The sequence below is a fragment of the Oxyura jamaicensis genome, chromosome Z, assembly GCF_011077185.1.
Source record: "Oxyura jamaicensis isolate SHBP4307 breed ruddy duck chromosome Z, BPBGC_Ojam_1.0, whole genome shotgun sequence".
Taxonomy (NCBI): Eukaryota; Metazoa; Chordata; class Aves; order Anseriformes; family Anatidae; genus Oxyura; species Oxyura jamaicensis.
The window spans coordinates 14,816,205-14,837,979 of NC_048926.1; the positions used below are offsets into that span (position 1 = coordinate 14,816,205).

At 36.8% G+C, this 21,775-nt stretch overlaps 1 protein-coding gene across 2 annotated transcripts in view; it reads right to left on the minus strand.

Moving 5' to 3' along the window:
- The window catches only part of OXCT1 (3-oxoacid CoA-transferase 1), an 87,181-nt gene that overhangs the window by 14,895 nt on the left and 50,511 nt on the right, over positions 1 to 21,775 (minus strand). For both annotated transcript variants that reach the window (XM_035309174.1, XM_035309173.1), the window contains 5 exons: positions 21,438 to 21,532; positions 20,884 to 20,932; positions 17,444 to 17,516; positions 16,624 to 16,699; positions 4,119 to 4,208 (listed from right to left, as the gene is read on the minus strand). In XM_035309174.1, coding sequence (XP_035165065.1) covers positions 4,119 to 4,208; positions 16,624 to 16,699; positions 17,444 to 17,516; positions 20,884 to 20,932; positions 21,438 to 21,532 — 383 coding nt within the window. The remainder of the gene's footprint in view (positions 1 to 4,118; positions 4,209 to 16,623; positions 16,700 to 17,443; positions 17,517 to 20,883; positions 20,933 to 21,437; positions 21,533 to 21,775) is intronic.

Below are 21,775 nucleotides of genomic sequence, written 5' to 3' on the forward strand. Positions count from 1 at the left end.
TTTTCCCATTATTATATGAATAGTTTTCTCTAATTATCAATTTTCAATTGTGCATTTCAAAACTCTTGGAGTACTGCATGTCCCATTTAACTATCTGAATGCAATACTTTTTAAATTTACAATCATCAATTTGCCTTAAGGCTTAATATAAATTTGGGAACCATATCTCAGCCAGTTTGATTCCCAAGTGATAACAAAACGAGCAGTCCATGTGCTTTTCAATTTATCTTTTTCAGTGAAGAACTATTTTTTCATTATAATTAGATTGGCAAGATCCATATCTGGTATCAAGGCAACTACTCTGATGAATCTTGATCACTCTTTACAAAAATGACAACTTGTGATATTATGTTACTTTCAATTGATCAACTTTTATCTTGTCTATCTTAAGGACCTTCCTGCATGTTTTTCTTAAGAGCCAAGGTTAACCTGCACTATCTGTAGTATCCTCAGGTGTAATTCTAAGGCATTGAATTGCAGTATGTCTTCTCGGTGTCTAGTTGAGACTGAAATAACATTGACTTGAAGAGCTGACTGCCTGAATGGCTCCTGTGACCCTAAGAACTGATATGTTCCAGCTTTTTAACAGACGAGCTGAACATTACTGTATTACCAGTTACCATGGAAAATGACTTTTGGAGCTCATCCATCAGGACACTATCAGAATGGGAATCCAAATAGAATTGCACGATTTTTTTTCTGTCTGAATTTATACAAGATTTGCTCACATAAAGGAAGAAAAGACTGTCATGTAGATATCCAAAGTCTAAAGGTGTTTTAGTCTGCTTTCTCTAAATTCTGTTACTGAAGAACCAAAAATGCCCATAATTTTCCAAACACATCAAAAATCAAAACTATGCACAATCACAGAAAAGTTTTCAATTCAGTGCTCTTATGTTTCATCCACATCCAAAACACGTTTAAAACTAGTTTCCATTCTATTTTTTGAATGGTGTAGACAACTCATTTCACAACATGAAACAATTACCAGCCATTATTTTATTATGTTTTGCAAAAAGCTATTTCTCTTAGGCAGTATATAGCCGAATGGGCACAGGTGCACAGTGACTGTTCAGAGATTAAATAAGATCCCAACATTCTATTACTGTTCTTCACAGTTACAAACAAAAAAAGTAATTTAGCAAAAAAATACATTAAGAACTTTCATAACAAATTCGACTCAAGACCATTTGCCAAGTGTCTCACAGTGGCCTAAGCACATAGAACAAAATTGAGCCACTCTTCAACAGGTATGCACTTCTGGTTCCTGAGATGCTGTGGCACACACATTTCTTGAGACTGCTTCTGGTCACTGATGAACTTGAATTCTTAGAACAGTTTAATCTCTTTCATATATATTCAATACTTTGAGCTCGTATATCATCCTGCCAAAGATCCACAACTTCATTAATTGGGCATGAAAAATACTTCTAGCTGTTTGAGATGTCTTATTGCTCTTTTCAGTTGGCTACCTGTATTTTTTTGGAAGGCAGTGACTAGCCATCCTGCATCCCTGTCTTTATTATTTTACACAGTTAGTTCTATGCTACCCTGCCTCAATGACACTTCTTAAAATGAAGTCTTCTACAAAAGTCATTTAAAGTCATTTTTCTTCTGTATCTTTCAGTTTTAATTTAATATAAACATTTTAGTAATTAAAAATTTAAACACTTTAGGGCAAAGGGTGATTAGTTTTATTTTTAAATAAAAGAAAATTGAGTACTGCTTTGAATGTGAAGACAGGTAATAGTTTCACCCCCACAAGTATGTGTAAATTGTATTTTGCATGCGTTGCAAGGACTCAGCCTATTGCTGTCGTTGAAAACTGCAAAATGCATACTCAAAGGAGTACACTCTTAGAAAAATGTATTTTAATGTTTAAGAAGCTGTCACTATTATAAAAATACTTGAAGGGGATTAAAAGATCCTTTACAACATGACAGATCAGACAAAACTAACTGCAAGATCTACCTATTGCTGCAATTCTTGAATGTGTTCATTGAAGGCAGAGCATATATCCTGTAGCCTTCCACTGTATCCATCAGGTCTTGCATCCTGTTGATTTACAGAAGGCTTTAGTGTCTAACAATAGATTTCTTATTATTTACTTGGAAAATAAGATGACAAAAACGTCCCTAGTCTAAAAAGCCAGCAGACATAACAGATTGTGACAGTACCTGTACACATTTTTTTTCACTTTAGTAGCACAGTGGGCTCTGAGGAAGAGGAGAAGCCTCCTCTGATGTTGACATATGGATGAAATTAACAGTTTGAGAAAATCTTTGTGGTAAAGAAATAAAAAGGTGTAAATATAAGGTCAGCTCTGTAAGAAGCAGTCACACCAATAGAAGACTTCTGACTTTCAGAACTGGTGTCACAGGTGCTATATTTGCTTGTTCATCACCTCTCTGCCTTTCCAAGGAGCATCTAAAAAGCTGTGAAAGCAGATTCTGATTTTTGAACAATAGATTTAATCTTGTCAGTTTTCTATACTTAATCTTGCCAGTTTTTGGACAAATAAGAAGCACCCCCAAAAGAGAAGAAGAAAGAGCACTAAGAATACTGGGAGCCTTCAATTTTACAATAAGGATAAAATGGCAAAATCACCTATGTAGATTAGTTTTGCAGTGCCTTCTTATAAAAGCCGAAGAAATAATTTATGAAAGCCTGTAGTAGGCTTTCTAGAAGTGCACACCAGGCACCCTATGAATATAAAGGCCTGTCTTACGTATATGTATACCAAAATAAATAAGTCTATGCCTGAACTGTTTATAAGAGTGAACCCGTGTTCCTATCTTTGTAAATGTCAGTGGTCCTATTCACTAAAAACAACAATTAAACAACTTCCAAACATTGTACTGACAAAAGAGTTTGGTAATAGTGCTATTAAGAGATAAATTGTCATAAATAATTATAGTGTGTGGACTCTGACCCTGAACTGAATTCTACAGTAACTTGAAGTCTAGCATAAATATTTATTCAGATGACATTAATACCTCAAGTATGTGTCTGAGCAAATGGATAATTACACATCCAATCTGGTGGGGGAGGAGGGGCTGTGATAGGGATGCAGTCAGGATGCTTTGCACTTTTATTTATTTACACATGTGCACACAGTAACTATTGGGTCAATCTCAGTCCTGCTGCTTAGAATGTGCTACTTGAGGACACAACTTAGTATGAATTGTCCAAATAAATTTTTAAAAAATGAAAAAATATGGAAAATGAAGATTAATTCACTAAATCACATTTAAAAACAAAAACAAAAACAAAACAAACAAACAAAAAAAACACAAACAAAAACAGCCATTAATATATTTAGCTTATCATGCAAATTCCTTATGAATTCTGACAGCACTATTGATCTTAAATACACAGAGCTAATTCTTATTGCAGACACATGAACAAATTGGAATAACAAGCACACAAATGAAATAGGAAGTTTATTTTTAAACATTTGTTTTAGTTCTCCATGAATAGAAGATTTTGTTCTTTAGCTCATTTTTCTCAGTTTGGACAGCCCCACTCTAGAAGTTTCAAATGACAAATTTCCTATGACCTTCTGTGGGAGACTGCTTATTCCTATAAGCCCCCCTCCATAAAGTCATCTCTAGATTAACCTCTAGCACATAATGGTACAATATGAAAGGCAGTCTGCATTGCATCATGCCAAAAAGATCTGTTTGATCAAGCTGTCAGTACCAATATGACTGACAGCTTCAAAGGTAAATACCTATCCATCATAACAAATATTTAGCCACGGGGAACCTCATTTCTCAAATTATTCCGAGGTAAAGAGTAAAATCTCTAGGGTAACATCTACTGTAGCTCTGGCAATTACCACTCTCATTAAATATGCATGAAGCAACTAAAAAATGCATGCAGCTTTTAAATATCAAATTAATATTTCATTTTTTCCATGGTGAATGATTCACTTACAAGAGGCAAAGAACCATACTAACCTATCGTCCTGTTGTATCCTCCTCATAACTAGCAGCAAAACTGTCAAATCCTCACAAAGTGACAGAAGTATGAATGTAAGAAGTCTTCTTTATTATTATTTTTTGTTCTGTCTATAGCACAAGAGACTTATATGGAAAGAAGCAGCAGAGCCTTACCTTGGCTGAGTGCTCCATGGTGACAACAACTTTGGTCTGGGCACTGGATACCAGGTCCATGGCACCCCCCATTCCTTTCACCATCTTCCCCTAAAATGAGATTTTTAATAGAAATGTAACATTTCTACTAAAATGAAAAACAAAACAAAACAAAAAAACATCAGAAAGAACATACTGGCTGCAATGACAGGACAAGGTATTTATCTTTTTCCTGTGTAGAAAGCCCACATTATTCATGACCACTGTATTCAAACACTACCAGAGCTTCCCCTGGGAGGAAGCAGTTGCCTCATCCTAGGGTCTGTGTGATGCAAACAGGAGGAGAACAATGAGTGGAGTAAGGACCTACTGCCATGTGAGGCGTCCTGGGTGTAACTTACACCTGAACAGTGACAGCGGGAGCCCTGATGATGAGGGGCTAGTTCCAATTAAGCTAGTTCCAATGGTTCTAATACTGTAAAAACAGTGTTCAATCTCACAGTGTTAGAAATTTCATTGTCTCAAAAGTAAATAACTGATTTGAAATGTAACAAGAACATCAGAGCAGTCTCCACTTGCCAGTTCAGGCAGACAGTGCTTGCATCACTAGATCAGCATAAACCATTCTTTTTATTCAATTCCAGATGTATTTGGATGTCATTGCAGAATAGGGGCAATAAATGAGTTTGAATCAGTACTCACTTCTGTTTGTCCTTCAAGCCAAGAAACGCCTTCTGCCTCTGTGACTCATTCTTTTTTTAAAGAGTGTCATCACAACAGCTGTATTACGGCTTGGTGTTCAGATTTTCATAACGCTGTGGCATTCAACCCCTGACTGCTTCCAACATCTTAAACTGAATGTGTCTCATCTTGGAAGGTAAGCAGCAAAGCTTACTTGGCTTGCTGGGCTCAACAAACTTCTGATGGGCAATGACCTTGAGTACAATCTTCTACTAGTATGAGGAGTCATTTTTGGACAACAACCACCAGAGTCCCCCCCCAAAACCACAAGGTAACAACTTAATGTGTCACTCCTGAGCTGCTGGGGAGGGGACCTGCAGGTAAACTTAGCAGGAAACATGAGGCAAGGAATTTTGGAGATTAAAATCAACTATTTTGTCTCAAATGTTTTGTATTCATTCTGTTTAAGCTACTTGTTATCTGTCATTAAAATGAATGAAGTACAGAAATATATTGTATGCTGTTTTATACCAGGCCTAAAATTATATGGCTAAACAACTTGGAAACTTCCTAGCATAAAGCTTTTCTCTTATGCTTTTGTTTATTAGCTATGTAGTTTGGTACCATCAGCAGCTATGGCCCATGACACAGAACACATGGAAGAGACTTGCCTCATTAAGCTGTCAGGACAGCAATTTATTGAAAACCTCTTCATCATAATGAAGGCAATACACATTAGAAAAAATTGTTTTGTACAGTGAAGAATGAATCATATCTTCCTTTATCTATAAATGAGCCCTTTAGATTTTCTCATATCAGAGTAATATTAATTACATTAACACTCCTATTAAATATTTCTTTGCAAACACAAGCCTAAAAGAGATGATGGGATTTATCTCTGTATTTGGCTTCCTGGCACAGCTCTGATCATTCTCAAACCCACCTTGAAATGCAGAGCTCTTACAGAGACTGCAGTGACCTCTCATCAGCCTGCCAGAAGGTCACTGACAAGATAATGCAGCGTAGCTGAAGACAACATATTATCACCCCAGTAACTCAAAATAAGTTTGCATCAAGGATTATGCTATCAACGTTCCTACCCTGGCAACACCATTAGTTCACTTCTCAGGACTTTTAGTTCTATTACCTAGTAAAGAGCTACAGCAATTAGGAAACATCTGAAGAAATAGCTGCAGATAAAGGGCAATGACAAATGTACTGCTGAAGAAGCTGTCACAGAGGAATCTGACAAGGGATTTCATTCCTTCATGTACGTGGGAACAGGAAAAAGCAAGCAGAGTTGAAAAGAAGGGCTTGAGGACCTCTAAATCACTGTATCTGCTATTTTTCTGGCAAACATTCTCATCACTGTAGGGTGACTGGTAGGTAAAGCAAATTATTTAAGCATTATCTCCAAATAGCCAAGCATGCTTTTATTTTGAGGAGTATCCAAAGGAGAAGAGCCTTACATTATTCTTAGTGCACCTACCAAACTCTCACGAAGTGCCCTGTCCTGCACACAGTATTAGGACAGAGCCAGATGCATTCTAAAGTTGAATTAAAATACTCCAGTCAAAAATTTAATTCCCAAAAGACATTTTGTTTCTTTTTGCTTAAGAGAAACATGCAGCCCATAACAGTTTTGATATTTATAAACACTGCACAAGAAACAACCAATTTGTTTCTTTTGAATTTTAATAGTGTATTTAATTGTCTCTGTCAAAAGTCAGGCTTTTATTTCAATCCTTTACATATATAAAGGCAGTTTGCCATAGAAAAACATTTTCACTTCCTAGAGACCACCTGCAACAACCAATTCTGATGTGAAATCTCTGATAACAGCTAGGTTGGCTTGATAATGCTGGACACTGACTGGGTTGAGAGCTATACATTTCACTTTAAAAAAGTAGAGATAATTTTTTATTTTTGATTGAACAGGCCAAATTGCAGATGGTAATTTTTTTTTTTCACTCTTGTCAACTTGGTAAGGCATTTAATCACAATGTTAATGACATACATAATGCTCACTTGTTCTAGGTAAATCATTAAAGAGAACATTTCAAATAAGAAATGGCTAAAGAGCATTTGCAAGTTTCCTGCTCCTTCTAAGCGTGCTAAGGCCCAGTGTTTGTATGTTTGTTTTTCCAAAAGATGAGCTTTTTAAGTTCCCAAACACATTAGCACTGCTAGCTTAAGAAACCAGAAGGAACGACTTAGTTTATTGGCAGTGCTTCAAAATATCGGTGCCCTATTAAAAAAACAACTACTACCACCAGCAAGAGCTTGAAGTGAGCAGAAAACGTGTTTTGAATTTGCCATGTGCTTCCTGAAAGGTCCAGCATTGGGAATACTTATAAACAGGGTTACACAGATGGCAGAAACAAGCTGACAGTTCCCTTGCAGCTATATTGTTCAAACCATTAGTTAAAAGGTCCAAGTTGCAAGGAGGAATTCTGCCTTTTACATTATGCTCCTTCTTAGCAGTCCTTGCTACATCTCAGACCAAGTAATCTTCGGGTGCAAGAGGAGGACAGTCATGGACCTGATGGATCATTATTTGTTTATTTCAAAGATTCTCAGCAATTTTGCTTCCTGACAGCCATTTAAAAAAAACGGGAGGGGGGATTTCTTATAATGCCTGTGTATTGCAAACCATATTATTTGGTTACTATAGTGATGGGGTATTTTAAATAAAATATTATAGAAGGGTACATTTTTTCTCATTTGAAGGGTACATATTTTCTCATTTGATGTCTTCATATCTGAACATTTGGGTGGTCAAAATATGATGTTAAAGAGCCTGAAAAAGTCATTCAGCTTAACAGTGATTCCTAAGCAGAAACCATTCTGTTGGTTTGATCAGATGGAGGTGTCCATGGCAATCTGTAGCATTCCAACAGAAACCTGTGAATACTCCAAAGCAGGTGAGACAGTCAAGATTTTTTTCAGGAGAATGAAGTTTTTCTACAGCGATGTTGCAATCCAGAAAGATTCTATAGGAAGCAGATAACCTTTTATATGGAAAATCTACACAGACTAAAGCAAGGTGGCTTAAAGAAAAGAGGATGTCTCAGGAGACTTCAAACACTATTAAAGTCTTGCATCCATCCTGTTGTCTTGCATTTTTCCTCTGCATTCCTGGCAGCAAGAACTTTTCTTCCATAGACGAATTCTATAGCTACTCTATTCTATAGCTAAATCATAGGATAAAAGGCATCTGAACTGGTCTGGTTAAGTTAAAATAACATTATCTTATGAGACAAACAGATATCCCATCAGAGTGCAGCAAAGCAGATGTTAATGATGTGTTCAAGAAACAGTAAAAACTTATCAGTGCTAAATGTGGAGTTTTAAGGATGAGAAAACAGATGGAAATAAAAGCTTGAATAATTCCATTTAAATTTTAATACCAAAGGAGAGGTAAGGTGAAAATGTATACCAGTTCGAAAAGGAACTGAGGTACTTTCCTGTCCATGTTGCCAACTGACCTAATTATGTATTAAATGAGCAGGATTCTGTCAGAAGTTTTTCTTTCTTTCCATCAAGTAGAAGTAAGAATACATATACCTCACACGTTGCTCTGTCATAAAAAAAGTAAATAAGATTATGAATGCTTCCAGTTTAAACTACAGTCATTATGCAAGCTTCCCATTCAATCTGAATTTTGAAGCATGTCCTGGATAAACCTTGAACAAATTACCTAGGATGAGAGATTCAGGATTTCAATATTTAAAATTTGTGTTGATTTTAAAGGTGGAAACAAAGTTTTCAGACACCTCCTTCACCTTCCTGGAGTGACTACAAGCAGAATGCAAAAAACATACAAGTCTTAAAAACATCCAAAAGCAAAGCCATTCAAATGCTCCACACTTCACAATGGTGTTTACAGGGAATGCCCATAAGGTCTCTGACAGACGCAGACAATACAGACATGGACTCGGTGGCCAAGTACAGAACCCATGCTAATGTTGGCTTCATTATGAAAGAAGCAATCATGTCTTGCCAGGGAAAGCTACTAAAATTCAGAGCAGCCAGAAGAGTGTGAACTCCACAGAGAAAAGCAGAAATTAAGGTAATGCATTGAATACAGGACATCTCCATCACCACCACCAATGGTGCTAATACTGTAGTCAAAGGACAAACCCCTTCTGCTCTGCCCTTCTCCTCAGCAGTATTTCTGGACTCCTAACACACATTAGTTCCACAGGTCTTCTTCCTCTTCTTACAGCTACTGTCTGTCTTCACAGATGTGGTGGCTTCAAGTGACATGCACAGGTCATCAGAGCTGCATGCAATGTTTAAAAAGTATCTCAGCAGCTGTTGTGGGTGTAGATTTATTTATTTATTTTTTGCATACTAGCAAAGACCTTAGCTTTGCACAAAAAAAAATGTCAATCAGAAGGTAACAAAAATACATATGCATAAATCTATTCTAAGTAAATAGAATGTAGATCACAATCCCTTGCCCATTGCTAATAGCCTTGTTCTGTGTTTAAAGGAAAGGTAGGCTTATAGTTAATTATAAAATGATAGTTGCAACTCAGCCTGTATTTCATTTTTAATTTCTTCAGTGAAAAATGCTAGATGAAGACTATCAGGAGAGACAGAGAAAGCTGAACATGAAATATTCTGAATGTCAACTATGACAGATAGATTAGATTTTACTGAGTATGACTGAATAAACATTACCAAGAAAATCCAGGAAATCATTAATGGGATTTAATCGGTGCGGGCAATGGCACAACACAGTGCAGAGTTAATACTGGCTGAATGCAATAAACCGAGCCCAGCCCAAATGCACAACAGGTTGAAGATTATATACGTATTTATATTTTAAGAATGTCCAAAATAATATTTTAATTCCAGGGCTTACCCATGCAGAAAATGACCTGATTTTCACAAATGCTGACCAGATATTTCCTAACATATGCAATGAACAGCAAAATTAAAAAGTACAAGTTTTGGAAGGATGGAATAAAGGCTCTTGAGTGACTTATACCACTTGGCAAATTTTATTAGTAAATTTTCACTAAAATATAGCATACACAAGTGAAGTAACTATATTTGTATTTTTACTTTCCATTAGCAGAAAATTAAGATAGCATGGGATATATGCAAAGTAATTTAGTCAAATTTTGCTCATTTATTTTCCTGTAAAACTAACACAAAATAACTGTTGGCAACAGTTTCAAATGATTGAGAGAAATTCAAATGAATTGCATCTCAAGTGCAACTCAAAACAGTCTGTGACATGCTTCATTGAAATGGATTGGCTTTATAATGATTAATGTTATTTCAGTGTAATGGGGCAGTTAAACCTTCCATTTACGTTTGCATTCCATTCCCCAAGCATGCAGCATACTGTGCAATAATTAAATATTACTGTCAACATAATACTAGTCTCACCTGAAAGTCATGGTTCCACATAGCAGTCACAATTGTTACTACTAACCCATAGATCAAAAGCTTTTTGACATATGCTCATATTTTTGAGACAAACAGAATTTCTTCAGCTGCTCTCATTATACAGATGCCTAACACATAGCTGACACTTCCCACATTGAAAATGTAGGAGAGAATATGAATAAAATACCAACAGTGAGCTCCTATGTTCCCCTCATTATGCTGTCTGCAGAAGAGGAATAAACGTAAACAAATTGGACAGAAAATGCCCTCAGAAAGTTGGAAGGAGTAGAGCTAACACACGCTTTCTCCTTTGAGACTCCAGGAGTCTTCCAATGGTAGTAATTTAATGCAAATTCTGAAGGTCTCTCCAGGGCTTCCAGGCGCATGCTTATGGGAGAGAAACTGTAAACTGGTATTCTACTGTAGTCTTAATTCCAAGACAGGTGTCCATGAAAAACTAGTATCTAAAACTAACTTCATATTAAAATAATATCCCACTGAAACTTAGATTTGAAGGGAAAATCTAGGTAACTGCAGGTCCTGTCCTTCCTCTGTGTTAAATTGCTGTTGCATATGCTCTACTCAGTCATGTCCTAGACACTGATGTCAGATTAGTACTCAGAGACAGCCACAGACACTGAGCCTAATTAACCTACATATTTTCTATTTATACAGAATTTATCTAATTTGTAGTGCTTTATTCATTTTATAAACAATAATTGTTAAAAACGTTTCTCATGAATTTTCTTACAACATGTTGTACAACTTAGAACACAGTTGATTGCACTCCATGCAACAGAAATGCTGGACAGTTACCAGACGGTGTCTTTGGATTCAAAATGAAGACAAAGTTTGTTCAACAACTCTCCTATTCCAAGAAAGAGGCAGACAGTCTGCAATAGGGCTCCGTAGAGAAGGACCTGCAATGCTCTTAGGCGTCCAAGGATACTTGCTTTTTTCTCCCACCATTAACAACGAACATCTCAAGTCAGAAAAGCTCTTATTGTGGAGCCCTCTGCTTTTAGATTAGATGTTACAAATAATAACTTTAAAACAAACTTTCACTACGGCAATCACATACTCAGCTACCCTCTGCCACGGTGTGCTTTCATTTTAAAATCAAAGTTTCTACCAACAAACATGCAGTTCCCCTTATACTATGTAGTATATATATGAATGTGCAGTTCCCCCACCCTACATAGCATAAAACTTTGCAAAAGATGTACTCTGAAGCCCTGTAAAAACAAACAAGCCTACATACCAACAACATATGAAATTACATTCCTAGTGTCTTAGGATATACTGACCTCTACAGCTAGCAAATTAAATGATTTATTACTAAATTTGAATTGGGTTTCCCCATATCTTCTTTTCAGAAAGTCTTCTTTGATAAACTTTAAAATTTGTGCATAGTTTTTCTTTCAATTTGATTTATTTCATTATCACCTCCTTAATCCTTTAAGTTTGGACACTTCAAATCTGAGCATTAGCATTAAGGCTCCTGTTTCTAAATTAAAGAATGATTTATTCATTTTTTCTAAGAATGAACCATGTTTACGTAACCAAACTGAGCTACCTTGAACAAATTGCATTGCCCTCTTGCTCAGCCCCTTAACTGCATTACCTTAGCTATCAAAATATGAATTTTATACTCCAGCAGAGTAATATACAAAGCTAGAGTTAATTTTCTTGCTCAAAATTGTATTTGGTCTATATTGTTTGTAAGGAGTAGAGATGTAAAACAGTATCAGTCCGTGCATCATCCCTAAGGCTGCTGTTTGTTAGCTCAACAGCTGATTATTGCCCTTTGAGCCCGACGGTTCAGGAACTGCCAGCTTCCTTGGCACCATCGGATCTATCCCATCCAGCCCATGGACTTGACCAGTTATCTTCCACAATGAGTACTACTCACCTTCCCCAAATTCTACCACCAGGCAGAGAGACCATGCCACTAAAACCTAAGGCAAAGATGCTAAGTACCTCAGCCTTTTCTGTGTCCTTCAGCCAAGAGTATGTTACCCTCTCATGAATGATGAGTTTCATAGTAATGCTCCTCCCTTTCATCTATAGTACATTTCTGCCTCAGGAAATGTGATGTCACAGAAATTTCATTCATTTTACTTTCATATTTGAACTATCTGCAGGGCTTCTCTAGCTTTAGTACAACAGTTTTCTGCTGTTGAACCATGGCAGCAATACAAGTAGTTAAGTTATTAATGGCGTGTAATGGCTGGGAGATGTACTGAAATGCACTCATAATTAATAGTGATAAAACAGAACTTCTGGTGTCACAGGGCAACATTTCAGAAGTCCTGGTAACCTGTGCCTAGCCTCTAGTACATTTCAAAGTGGCAATTAGAGTTATACACCTTCCAGCAAGAAGGCTGTGGTAAACAAAGCAATATTGCTTAGCAAGGTGTAGCCACTGGACAGGTGGGAGAAATTCCCATAAAACCATTCTAGTAGGAGGGTCCCATAGAGTCACAGGTAGAAAGGAACTACAGGTAAAGCAAATATGGGCAGGGAGAATACCACAACCTTTAAGATGCTGGAAGGGAAGTCTGTACTGCAACAGCCCGTGCTGCTGTTCTGCAAAGATTCAGTAATTTCTGCTTGCAGCAGTTCCTGGCAATAGCTTGAGAGAAACACAAAGGCCAGATACTATGTCCTTCATCCATGCTGTGAAGCATGGCTCCAACCAGTAGCTCCCAGCAGCCATAGCTCCCATCTGCACTGGTGTGTCTGCTCTGCTCCACGGCCACGTCCTCAGCATTCCTCTTCCGCCTCTCTTGAACACCTCTTCTAACTGCACTACTTAAACTAAGCCTAAATAAAAAGCTGAGTGAAAAATGATACAATAAAATACAGCTTAAAGAAGTCTTATGCTGTTAGCAAAGTCCATCTTTGATCTTTGTATCACCCCACACAAATCTTGTGACTAAAAATAGGTTCATCTCACTCTAACCAATGGAGTATAACTTATCATCGTATTTATAGGAGAAGTAGGGAGACCTGAATGCCTGCATTGATTAATCCCATCCACTTAACACCTTCTCTCCCAACAGCTGCTAGTGTAATTTGGTCATCGTGATAAGTAACATGAGAAATAAAATAATTTCCATCTGTCTCAGGATGTACAATATTTAAAAATGTAAAATTTAAAAACTTGTACTGAAGGATAGTAATAGCACAGTAAAGCAGATTAAGAATCACCTTACCAATGGATCTCAAAATGAAGTAACCAAAGGAAAAATGTTTGCTGACTGGAAAGGCCTCTGATTGGATATATAGGAAGCGTCAACCATATTTACTCACAAGTAAATACAAGCTCACTCGGCAGACAGTCCAAGTTAAATATGACTGCCAAATGAGAACAGCAAAAAGTCACACTCGTCCACATGGCGTATGATGGTAAAAAGGTACACCTCAAAGGTAACAAAAAAAAGGAAAGCTACCCTAAGTTTTATTTCACACTTTCCCATTTTGAAAGCATGTTGTTTTTTTTTCACAAATCTGAGGGAAGCCTAATCCTGAACAGAATGGAGACATATCTTCATAAGCAATGCCAGATATGAAAAATAATGCTCTCATTATGGATACAAAATCTAAAGACAGAATCATCTAGAGAACAAAGCATTAAAGGAAAGAATACGCAAGTCTGCACAGTCTTGAGAAAAACTTAGAATATAACCTAATGTTTTAACGCTTCAGGAAACATGTTTGAAAATGAATCTCTTCTGCTAATGCAAAACTCCCTTCTATTGATGCCCAGAAACAATTCTGATAGTCTCCATTTATGACTTATCTTTGGAAACTGATGTTGACAGAAATCAAAGAAGCTTTGGACAGTAAACTAAACATTGAGGTAAACTATTTCTGGAAAAACAAACAAACAAACAAAAACCAGCTTTATTTTGAAGAGCTTTTTTGCCCTGTGCAAAAAAAAATTTTGATTTCATATTTAATCAATGTCAAAACATATTTTGTTGTATAAACTATAAATACATGTAATTTATCAACCCAGAACACTGCTTAGTAAGCAGGTTTAGAACATACCAGGAAAAGCCTACCAAAAGCCAATGGGAGATGAGGTCAGGATAAAAATAAAATTGGAAATGTAGCACAATAGGCTTTTTTTTTTTTTTGGGGGGGGGGGGGGGGGGCGGGCGGAGGGGGGTGGATAAACAAAACAAAGCAACAAAAAGTAAAATGAAAGAAATCAACAAAGCAAGTGGTGAATTGCTACTCGTCATGATAACTCGATTCAAGAATAAACATTCTAGTTAATAGCTTTTAGATTCAGCATAGATGATGCAACTGTGTGAAATTTAATATCCTGAGATATCAATTTGGTCAGTTGAAATTAAAGGCTTTTTTTTTTTTTCAAATAAAAAAACTGTTTACTGATGAATCAGTAGGATTTTTTTCCCCTGAACATTTCAACTTATTGGCTATCACTTGCATTTTTGCTTATTTCCTAGGAATATTATAGAGCAGGGATAATTTAATATTTTTTCACTTGGATATTTTGAAGAATGCTTCTCTAGACTCTTCAATTTACAAAAGCAATAAAAAAGCAAAAAAAACCCTCAATCCTTCCTACCTAAAATTTAGCCCACCCCCTTCTGCTTTCTAATAGGCCTTTCAGAAATACCTTGAGAAAAAAAGAAGGCTTTACCAGGTGAAGGAACATTTAACACAGCTTTTGCAGGACCAAAGGACTGGGAAAGAAGAAAATCTCATGACTTAAGTACTCTTGATTATTCAAGTATAGGGACATGTAAATAAAGAGATTTTTTTTACACAAAAGCATAGGAAGAATGTCTGTCTAGGACAACCAAGCTGAAAAGAATCAAGAATTTATCTGACAACTGAAATAAAAATATGGAGAGATTAAAAAAAAAAAAATTAAACTGTGCCTATGAGAGTACCTCTAAAAACTATAAACCAGGCTAAAAATGTCGTCACTCCCCCTGCTCTGGTAATTCTGATAAAAATAGTACTGTACTGAAAGCCATTGAAAATATCCAACTTGTAAATGACATGAAAAATACGTATGTTATCTGATGTTAAAATCTAAGGTGCGTTCAAATAATGGATTAATGTTATCAATTGCTTAAATAATAATGAGACTGGCTTATACTTTTATGTTTGAAACCTGCAGAACTATTTGCACAAATATGAGTTATTTCCTTCTAGGTGTATTCAAATGGTAATGGTGAGACTGACAGAAATACTTAGAAAAATAATGCATCATTATATCATCGTACAATGAGCTCCATACTATTTCACACCTTCCTTAAAGGTTTTTCTTCAGTTACAACTATACAGGAGTTGTTGCTCTCAAGAAAAAGCATCATGCCTCAGCTGAAAAATTTGACATTTTAAAGGCATAGACCCAACAGGAAGAAAAACCAGCTTACATAAACAAAGTTTAGTTTTTCACAATATTTAGCACCAACATAACTTTAGAGGGCTGACTTCTTATATTTTATTGCTTGGTGACAGCGGTATCCAAGGAAAACTGTTAACTTCAAGGTTGCATGCCCTCTATTATTTTTTTTAGAATCATGCAATGGCTTGGTTTGGAAGGGACCTTAAAGATCACCTAATTCCAGCCCCCTGCCATGGGCAGGGATACCTCCCACCACACCAGGTTGCCCTAAGTCCCATCCAAGCTGGCCTTGAACACTTCCAGGGATGGGGCATCCACGGCTTCTCTGGGCAGACTGTTTCTGTGCCTCACCACCCTCTGAGTAAAGAATTTATTCCTTATATCCAATATTCCTTATATCCAATCTAAATCTACCCTCTTTTGGCTTAAAACCATTATCCCTTGTCCTATCGCTACATGCCCTTGCAAAAAATCCCTCCTCAGCTTTCTTGTAGGCCCTTTTTGGTACTGGAAGGCCACTGTAAGGCCTCCGTGGAGCTTTCTCTTCTCCAGAAGAGACAGAAGAACTCTAACTCTCTCAGCCTCTCTTCATAGAGGAGATGCTCCAGCCTTCCACTAACATGCTTGTGGCCTTCCTCTGGACTTGCTGTAAGAAGTCCATTTTCTTCTTATACTGGCGACCCCAGAGCTCAATGCAGGATTCCAGGTGGGGTCTCTCAAGAGCAGAGTAGATGCAGAGAATCACCTCCCTCGACCTGGTGACCACGATTTTTTTGATGCAGGCCAGGATACAGTTGGCTTTCTGGGCTGCAGGCGCAGTTCATGCTGAGACTCTCATCAACCAATACTCCCAAGCCCTTCTCCTCACAGCTCCTCTCAATAAGTTCTTCTCCCAGTCTGTATCTGTACTTGGGACTGTCCTGACCCATCTTCTCAACGCTGCTTTTGCTCCAAGCCTTTTCTCCTTTCTCTGACTCTCAGTTACAGATATGTTTATATTATCCTAAATGTGGTACACTGTCAGTCACACAAACATCTACTTACAGGAATCATCCAGTTGGCCAGGTCACCGTACTTAGACACCTGCATAGCTCCAAGCATTGTCAAATCAACATGGCCTCTGGCAAGAGAAGCAAAGTGTGCAATTAGCATATCATATTCAAGTAACAGCCCACAACACTTCACATTTTTTTTCCACATTCTTGTTGTATCACCTTTAAAATGGTATACCACAGACTTAGAAACCATTTTGTCACTCATAGGTTTTTGTTTTCTTCTAGATACATCACTGCTGCAAATTTTCCTGCCTGCCTACTGAGCCTCAGAAATGTTATTGTTTCTGTCTGGTTTTGGTTAATTGCATGCACAGACAATCAGCTCTGAACTCATACTTTTAAGTACACTCCTTCACATATTTACATGCACTCATTATCTTTTCAGAGCCATTAGGATTTAGTGTTTGTTTGCATCCAGCTTCCTTCCCGAAAAACAAACAAAAAACAGGTGCAGATGGTGAATTTCCATTAGGGAGGAGGAATGAGGATCATAGTTGCAAGCTGAACAAAGAGAATACACAGTGTGCAAGCACAGATTAGATACTTGGAAATGACCAAAAAGTAGTTGTTAAAACCTAGTTATAAATGTGTTTATATATGGGCAGGTGGTAGTAGACACAAACATCACTATGGTATCAGTGTTTTTCAACTTCCAATAGCTAGTACTCTATAAACCATCACAGATTAAATCCACAATCATTTTGCAGGCTGTTAAATGTTAACCACATTTCAAAGAATTACTAATGAGTTCAGCCACTAAGTTTATTCTTTTCATGTTTCAAAAGATTAGGGTTTGTGTTGTTACATACCCTCTTATCATTGCAAATGATTCATCGCTAGAGAAATAAGAAGAACCAGGAAGAACAGTGACTGTCTCCTTACCTGTAAAAGAAATAAGATATTGTCTGTACATATTTTGTCTCTGATAAAAGAAGCCACAGCTATTAACCAAGAATACCAAGTTGGATTCTGTACAACTATGGACCGATTACACTTAAGAATGTAAACCTAATCGATCATAGTGGACAAGGAAGCAGTTTGTGACAGTTTTTAATAACAGGGTTGGCCACTGTTTGACTACCAGCAGTCTCAAGCAAGGCAGCACTGAGACAAGAGGTTAAGAAATTTCTGTGGACTTTAGCTTTCTGCAGTATCCACAGAAAAAGCAAGAGGTAACTCTCTTCCAAAACAGAAAAAGAGCATCTTCAGGAGTTAGGTTGCAAAAAGAATGAGTAGACCAGGCTCAACACAGTCTACACTGATAATGATGTAGAACACAGAAAAATAAATAGTCTGATCTTGCTTTAAGTGCAAAAGAAAAACAGCTTCTTTGTGTTTCACTGTTCTTGGGTTAAGCAATGGAGCACACCTGGAAACGTTTTATTTTGACTGACCTCTTTCCTCTCCTGCCAGTACTTTGAATCAGTCTGAGGATCAACTGTGTCTTTCGGGTGCCCAAAGAAAGTCAAAAAGAACACAGCTGTGGATAGAATTATCCACCAAGCATGAGAAATTTTAGAGAAAAAATGACTTTAGCACCAGACGACACTGAGAAGATAAAGTTAGATAACAACAGCAGGGAAGATACATCATTAAACAGTTTCCAGAAAACAGGGAAGAAGACAAAAAGGAAACAAAAATGATGGGAAAGGGGAAGGAAACAGTGTAGGAAAGTTGAAACCAAGACCTAAGTTACCTGTTATAATTTAATTACCTGAGTTCAACTGGAGTATAATATACACCAAGATATTATGAGGAAATAAAATTTTGATAGAAAAAAATAGAATTAAGGTTATACAAGCAGTCTTGCAGTCAGACCACAAGACTTCATCATGCAAACATCCAGAGCAGCTGTGAGACTGCCTGAAATGTCCTTCCCTACCAGGCACTCAAGGAATGGGAGAGATGCCCATAAGCTGCATGGAGTGAGAACCTCAGGAAAAAGAGATGACCTAAGACAGTGCTGAGAAGAAAAAGGCGGAGGGCCAAAGAACAATGTAACAAGAACACCATATTACTCAGTTCTTGAAAATGCTTTCAAGAAGTCAGTGCTTGTAAACATGTCTGCTGAAAGGTGGACAGAATCTACCTTGAAATTACTGTCAAGATAACCTGCCTATAACTGAGACATTCAGAGAATGGAACAAACAACAAATCTTAGTTCAGAAAAATGCAATTACATTTGATAAAGAAAATGGCAAGAGTCCAACCTTGAGTTTGTTTTGAAAACATGGTACTTGTGGCTGACACTGCTACTTTTCAGGCTATGAGCAAGAACAGAATTAAATCTTACTCCTTTACAATTTAGGATCTATTTTTTTTCAAACGTTTTTATAAATTTGGCTGAAAAGCGCCTAGAGTGGTCTTAATCCAACTAAGTGTCAGTGGGGTTTAGCAATTCTGCATGTTTCAGCCATGATACCAATAACAGTTTTGGTGATTGAGCAGAGGTTCACCTAATCTTGTGTTCTGTATAGTGCAGCTTCAGATAAAGATGTTAAGGAGCTTAACATTAAATTACCAATACCAGAACAATCTGATTTCCATGTTGCATTCTGATGTTTTATGCTACCTGCAAGATTTTCTCTTCAAAAATATTTATCATAAACAAGATCATCTTGATGTCCATATAAAAGCAGAACATTTTTTACAGACTTTATCAAGTTCTTGGCTTTTTTCCCCCCCATTATCACTCTATTAGTGTGTTCATTTCTAATGCACTCATATTAGAAATTATCATTAAGTTCTAATTAGTGTGCAGATTATTTTACCTTTTATGATAAATATTTTTTATCTAAATATTTTTTTCCTTACAATGACACCTTCAATATTTATTTAAACCCTCAAAATAACTTCAATCACTAACTCAGCTTCCATGTGCCCCTTTTATTTTTCTTCATAAAATGTATCTCAACAGTTGAAACACTGGACTTGATTCCTTAATAATATCTAATTTCAAATCAGAAGATGGCCTTAAATAGCTCCTTCTTTAAAACATAATACTGCAACAGGAGAAATAACATCGCAATATGATAACGGTATCAATTAGTCAAGCCAGGTAGCAAATATTTCAAGTCAGTGAACAATTGCTGGACTGCACTGTGATATTAAATTAAAAGCCCATTTGATGTCAGTGCTTTATTTCCTTTGGCTATTCAGAATTTAATTGGACTAGCTAATGGAGACAGAGAAAGGTGCTTTCTGCATATGTAAATATATATATACACACATATACACATGCGTACAAAAAGAGATAGAGAGACTTAACAAAATAAGTCTAAGCTTATCAGCTATGGGTCTATATTCTTTATCATTAGAATCATCGAGAATTCATAAGGTGTCATATAAGAATATTTAAGGCCTGCTTCAGTTTGTCAGAATGCAGTATACAGGTTTAGTCTTATGTAGAAATAGAGATGTGAGTACAACTTCCAATTAAGACAACAGAAATCAGATCACAGACAGATGTGCTAAACCATAACAAGGTTGTATTTTTGCATTTTATGGCTGCTTCTGAGGTGAAATGCCCCAAAACAGCAGGCAGCAGTGTAAAGCTCAGATGCAGAAATACAGAGGAGCCACAGCAGGTGATACATGTGGGAAAAGGAACGTTCCTCCAGACAGAGCAGTCCCAGACCTGCTGCTCCCTTGTGTGCCTCACCTTCCCTGCCTTCACTTCAGAACATGGGACTTACACTCCACCCCCAGCGAAGGGAAAGCAGCCCTCCAGCATGTCTAGCCCCTCAGCAAGCTCCTTCCCCCAGCCCTAGGTAAAGCTCCCTCCCTAGACATACAATCGGGTATCATGTACACAATTCACTGTACAGGAAGAAGCCAGGCCACTACTTACAGAACCTTTAAAAACATGTCCCACCAATAAATAATTGAAAAACATCTTCTAGAAGAACACTAAAAGGAACAGGGAAAAAAATATCCATATTCATGTAAAAGCTCCACTAAACAACCTCACTTCTGGAAAGGAAAATTGGACTCTTTACTGACTGGCCTGGAAAAGAGCTCCCTTCAGCAGCTACTAAAATGAACAAAAGCATAAGCTCTCTAACTTGAATATTAAATATCTCTATTGATCAAAGCCAACCTTAATTTCAAAGACTAAACCAAGCCAAATATGTAAATATTTATAAGTAAATAAACCAGGAGTCTGTTCAAATGCCAAATCAAAAGAAAAATTCAAAATTAACAATGAAGAATCATTTTTGTTATATTAAATTGATTTAAAAGATTTTACCTGCATTAATCAGGTCTGGATCTACTTCACTTTCAAGTGGATAAGGACCCTGACAATAACACAGACATATGTCAGCTTTATATTATAACATCTTTGAGATACAATTCATGACTGCTTTACTATTTCTAACACTTATTGCAGAAAACAGATCATCACAACAATCCATTTTTTTCCTCTTCAGCACAACACTATCCATGATGATACAGGACAAAATTTACATCAACTACTGTATCAGGACTGATAGATATATGGTTTAGAGGCTGTTAGAATCACTAAATAACCAGAGTGGTTTTTTTTTTGCTGTCGTTGTGCATTTTTTTTTTCTAACCAAACTGACAGACATTTTTCAGAAAGAGGTATTCAAGTGTAATATGATAAAGCTTTACCACAGCAAAAATAGTATTCCCTTTAAGTTTTATCACCATGCAATATTGCATGTGCTTGAATATGATTTCTAGTAAACCTATAATCAGAATGGGGGCAGCAGGGGGGAATAAAACCTAGCAGCACAGCAAAGTAAGTATTGCTGATAAGGGACTGTGATATATCCTTACCAAACCCAGGACTCCGTTTTCACTCTGTAAGTGAACAGTTATGTCTGGACTGATGAAGTTACTGGCCAACAGTGGGATTCCAATACCCAGATTAGCTGACAGAAATTGGTCAAGGTGCAAACAGGAATATACTTACTGTAAACTAGTAAATTAAAAAAAAAAAAAAAAGTTATTATTGGACTACCATTAGAACTGTTGTCTTCACAAACACTTCAATTTTTAGCAGGATGCCTCACATTGTGCTGAATTATTGTGTCATTTGGACTAACTGCATTGTGTCAACGTACTAAATAAAAACAAACAAAAAACCAGTCCAATGAAGTTCCATTGCTAATGTA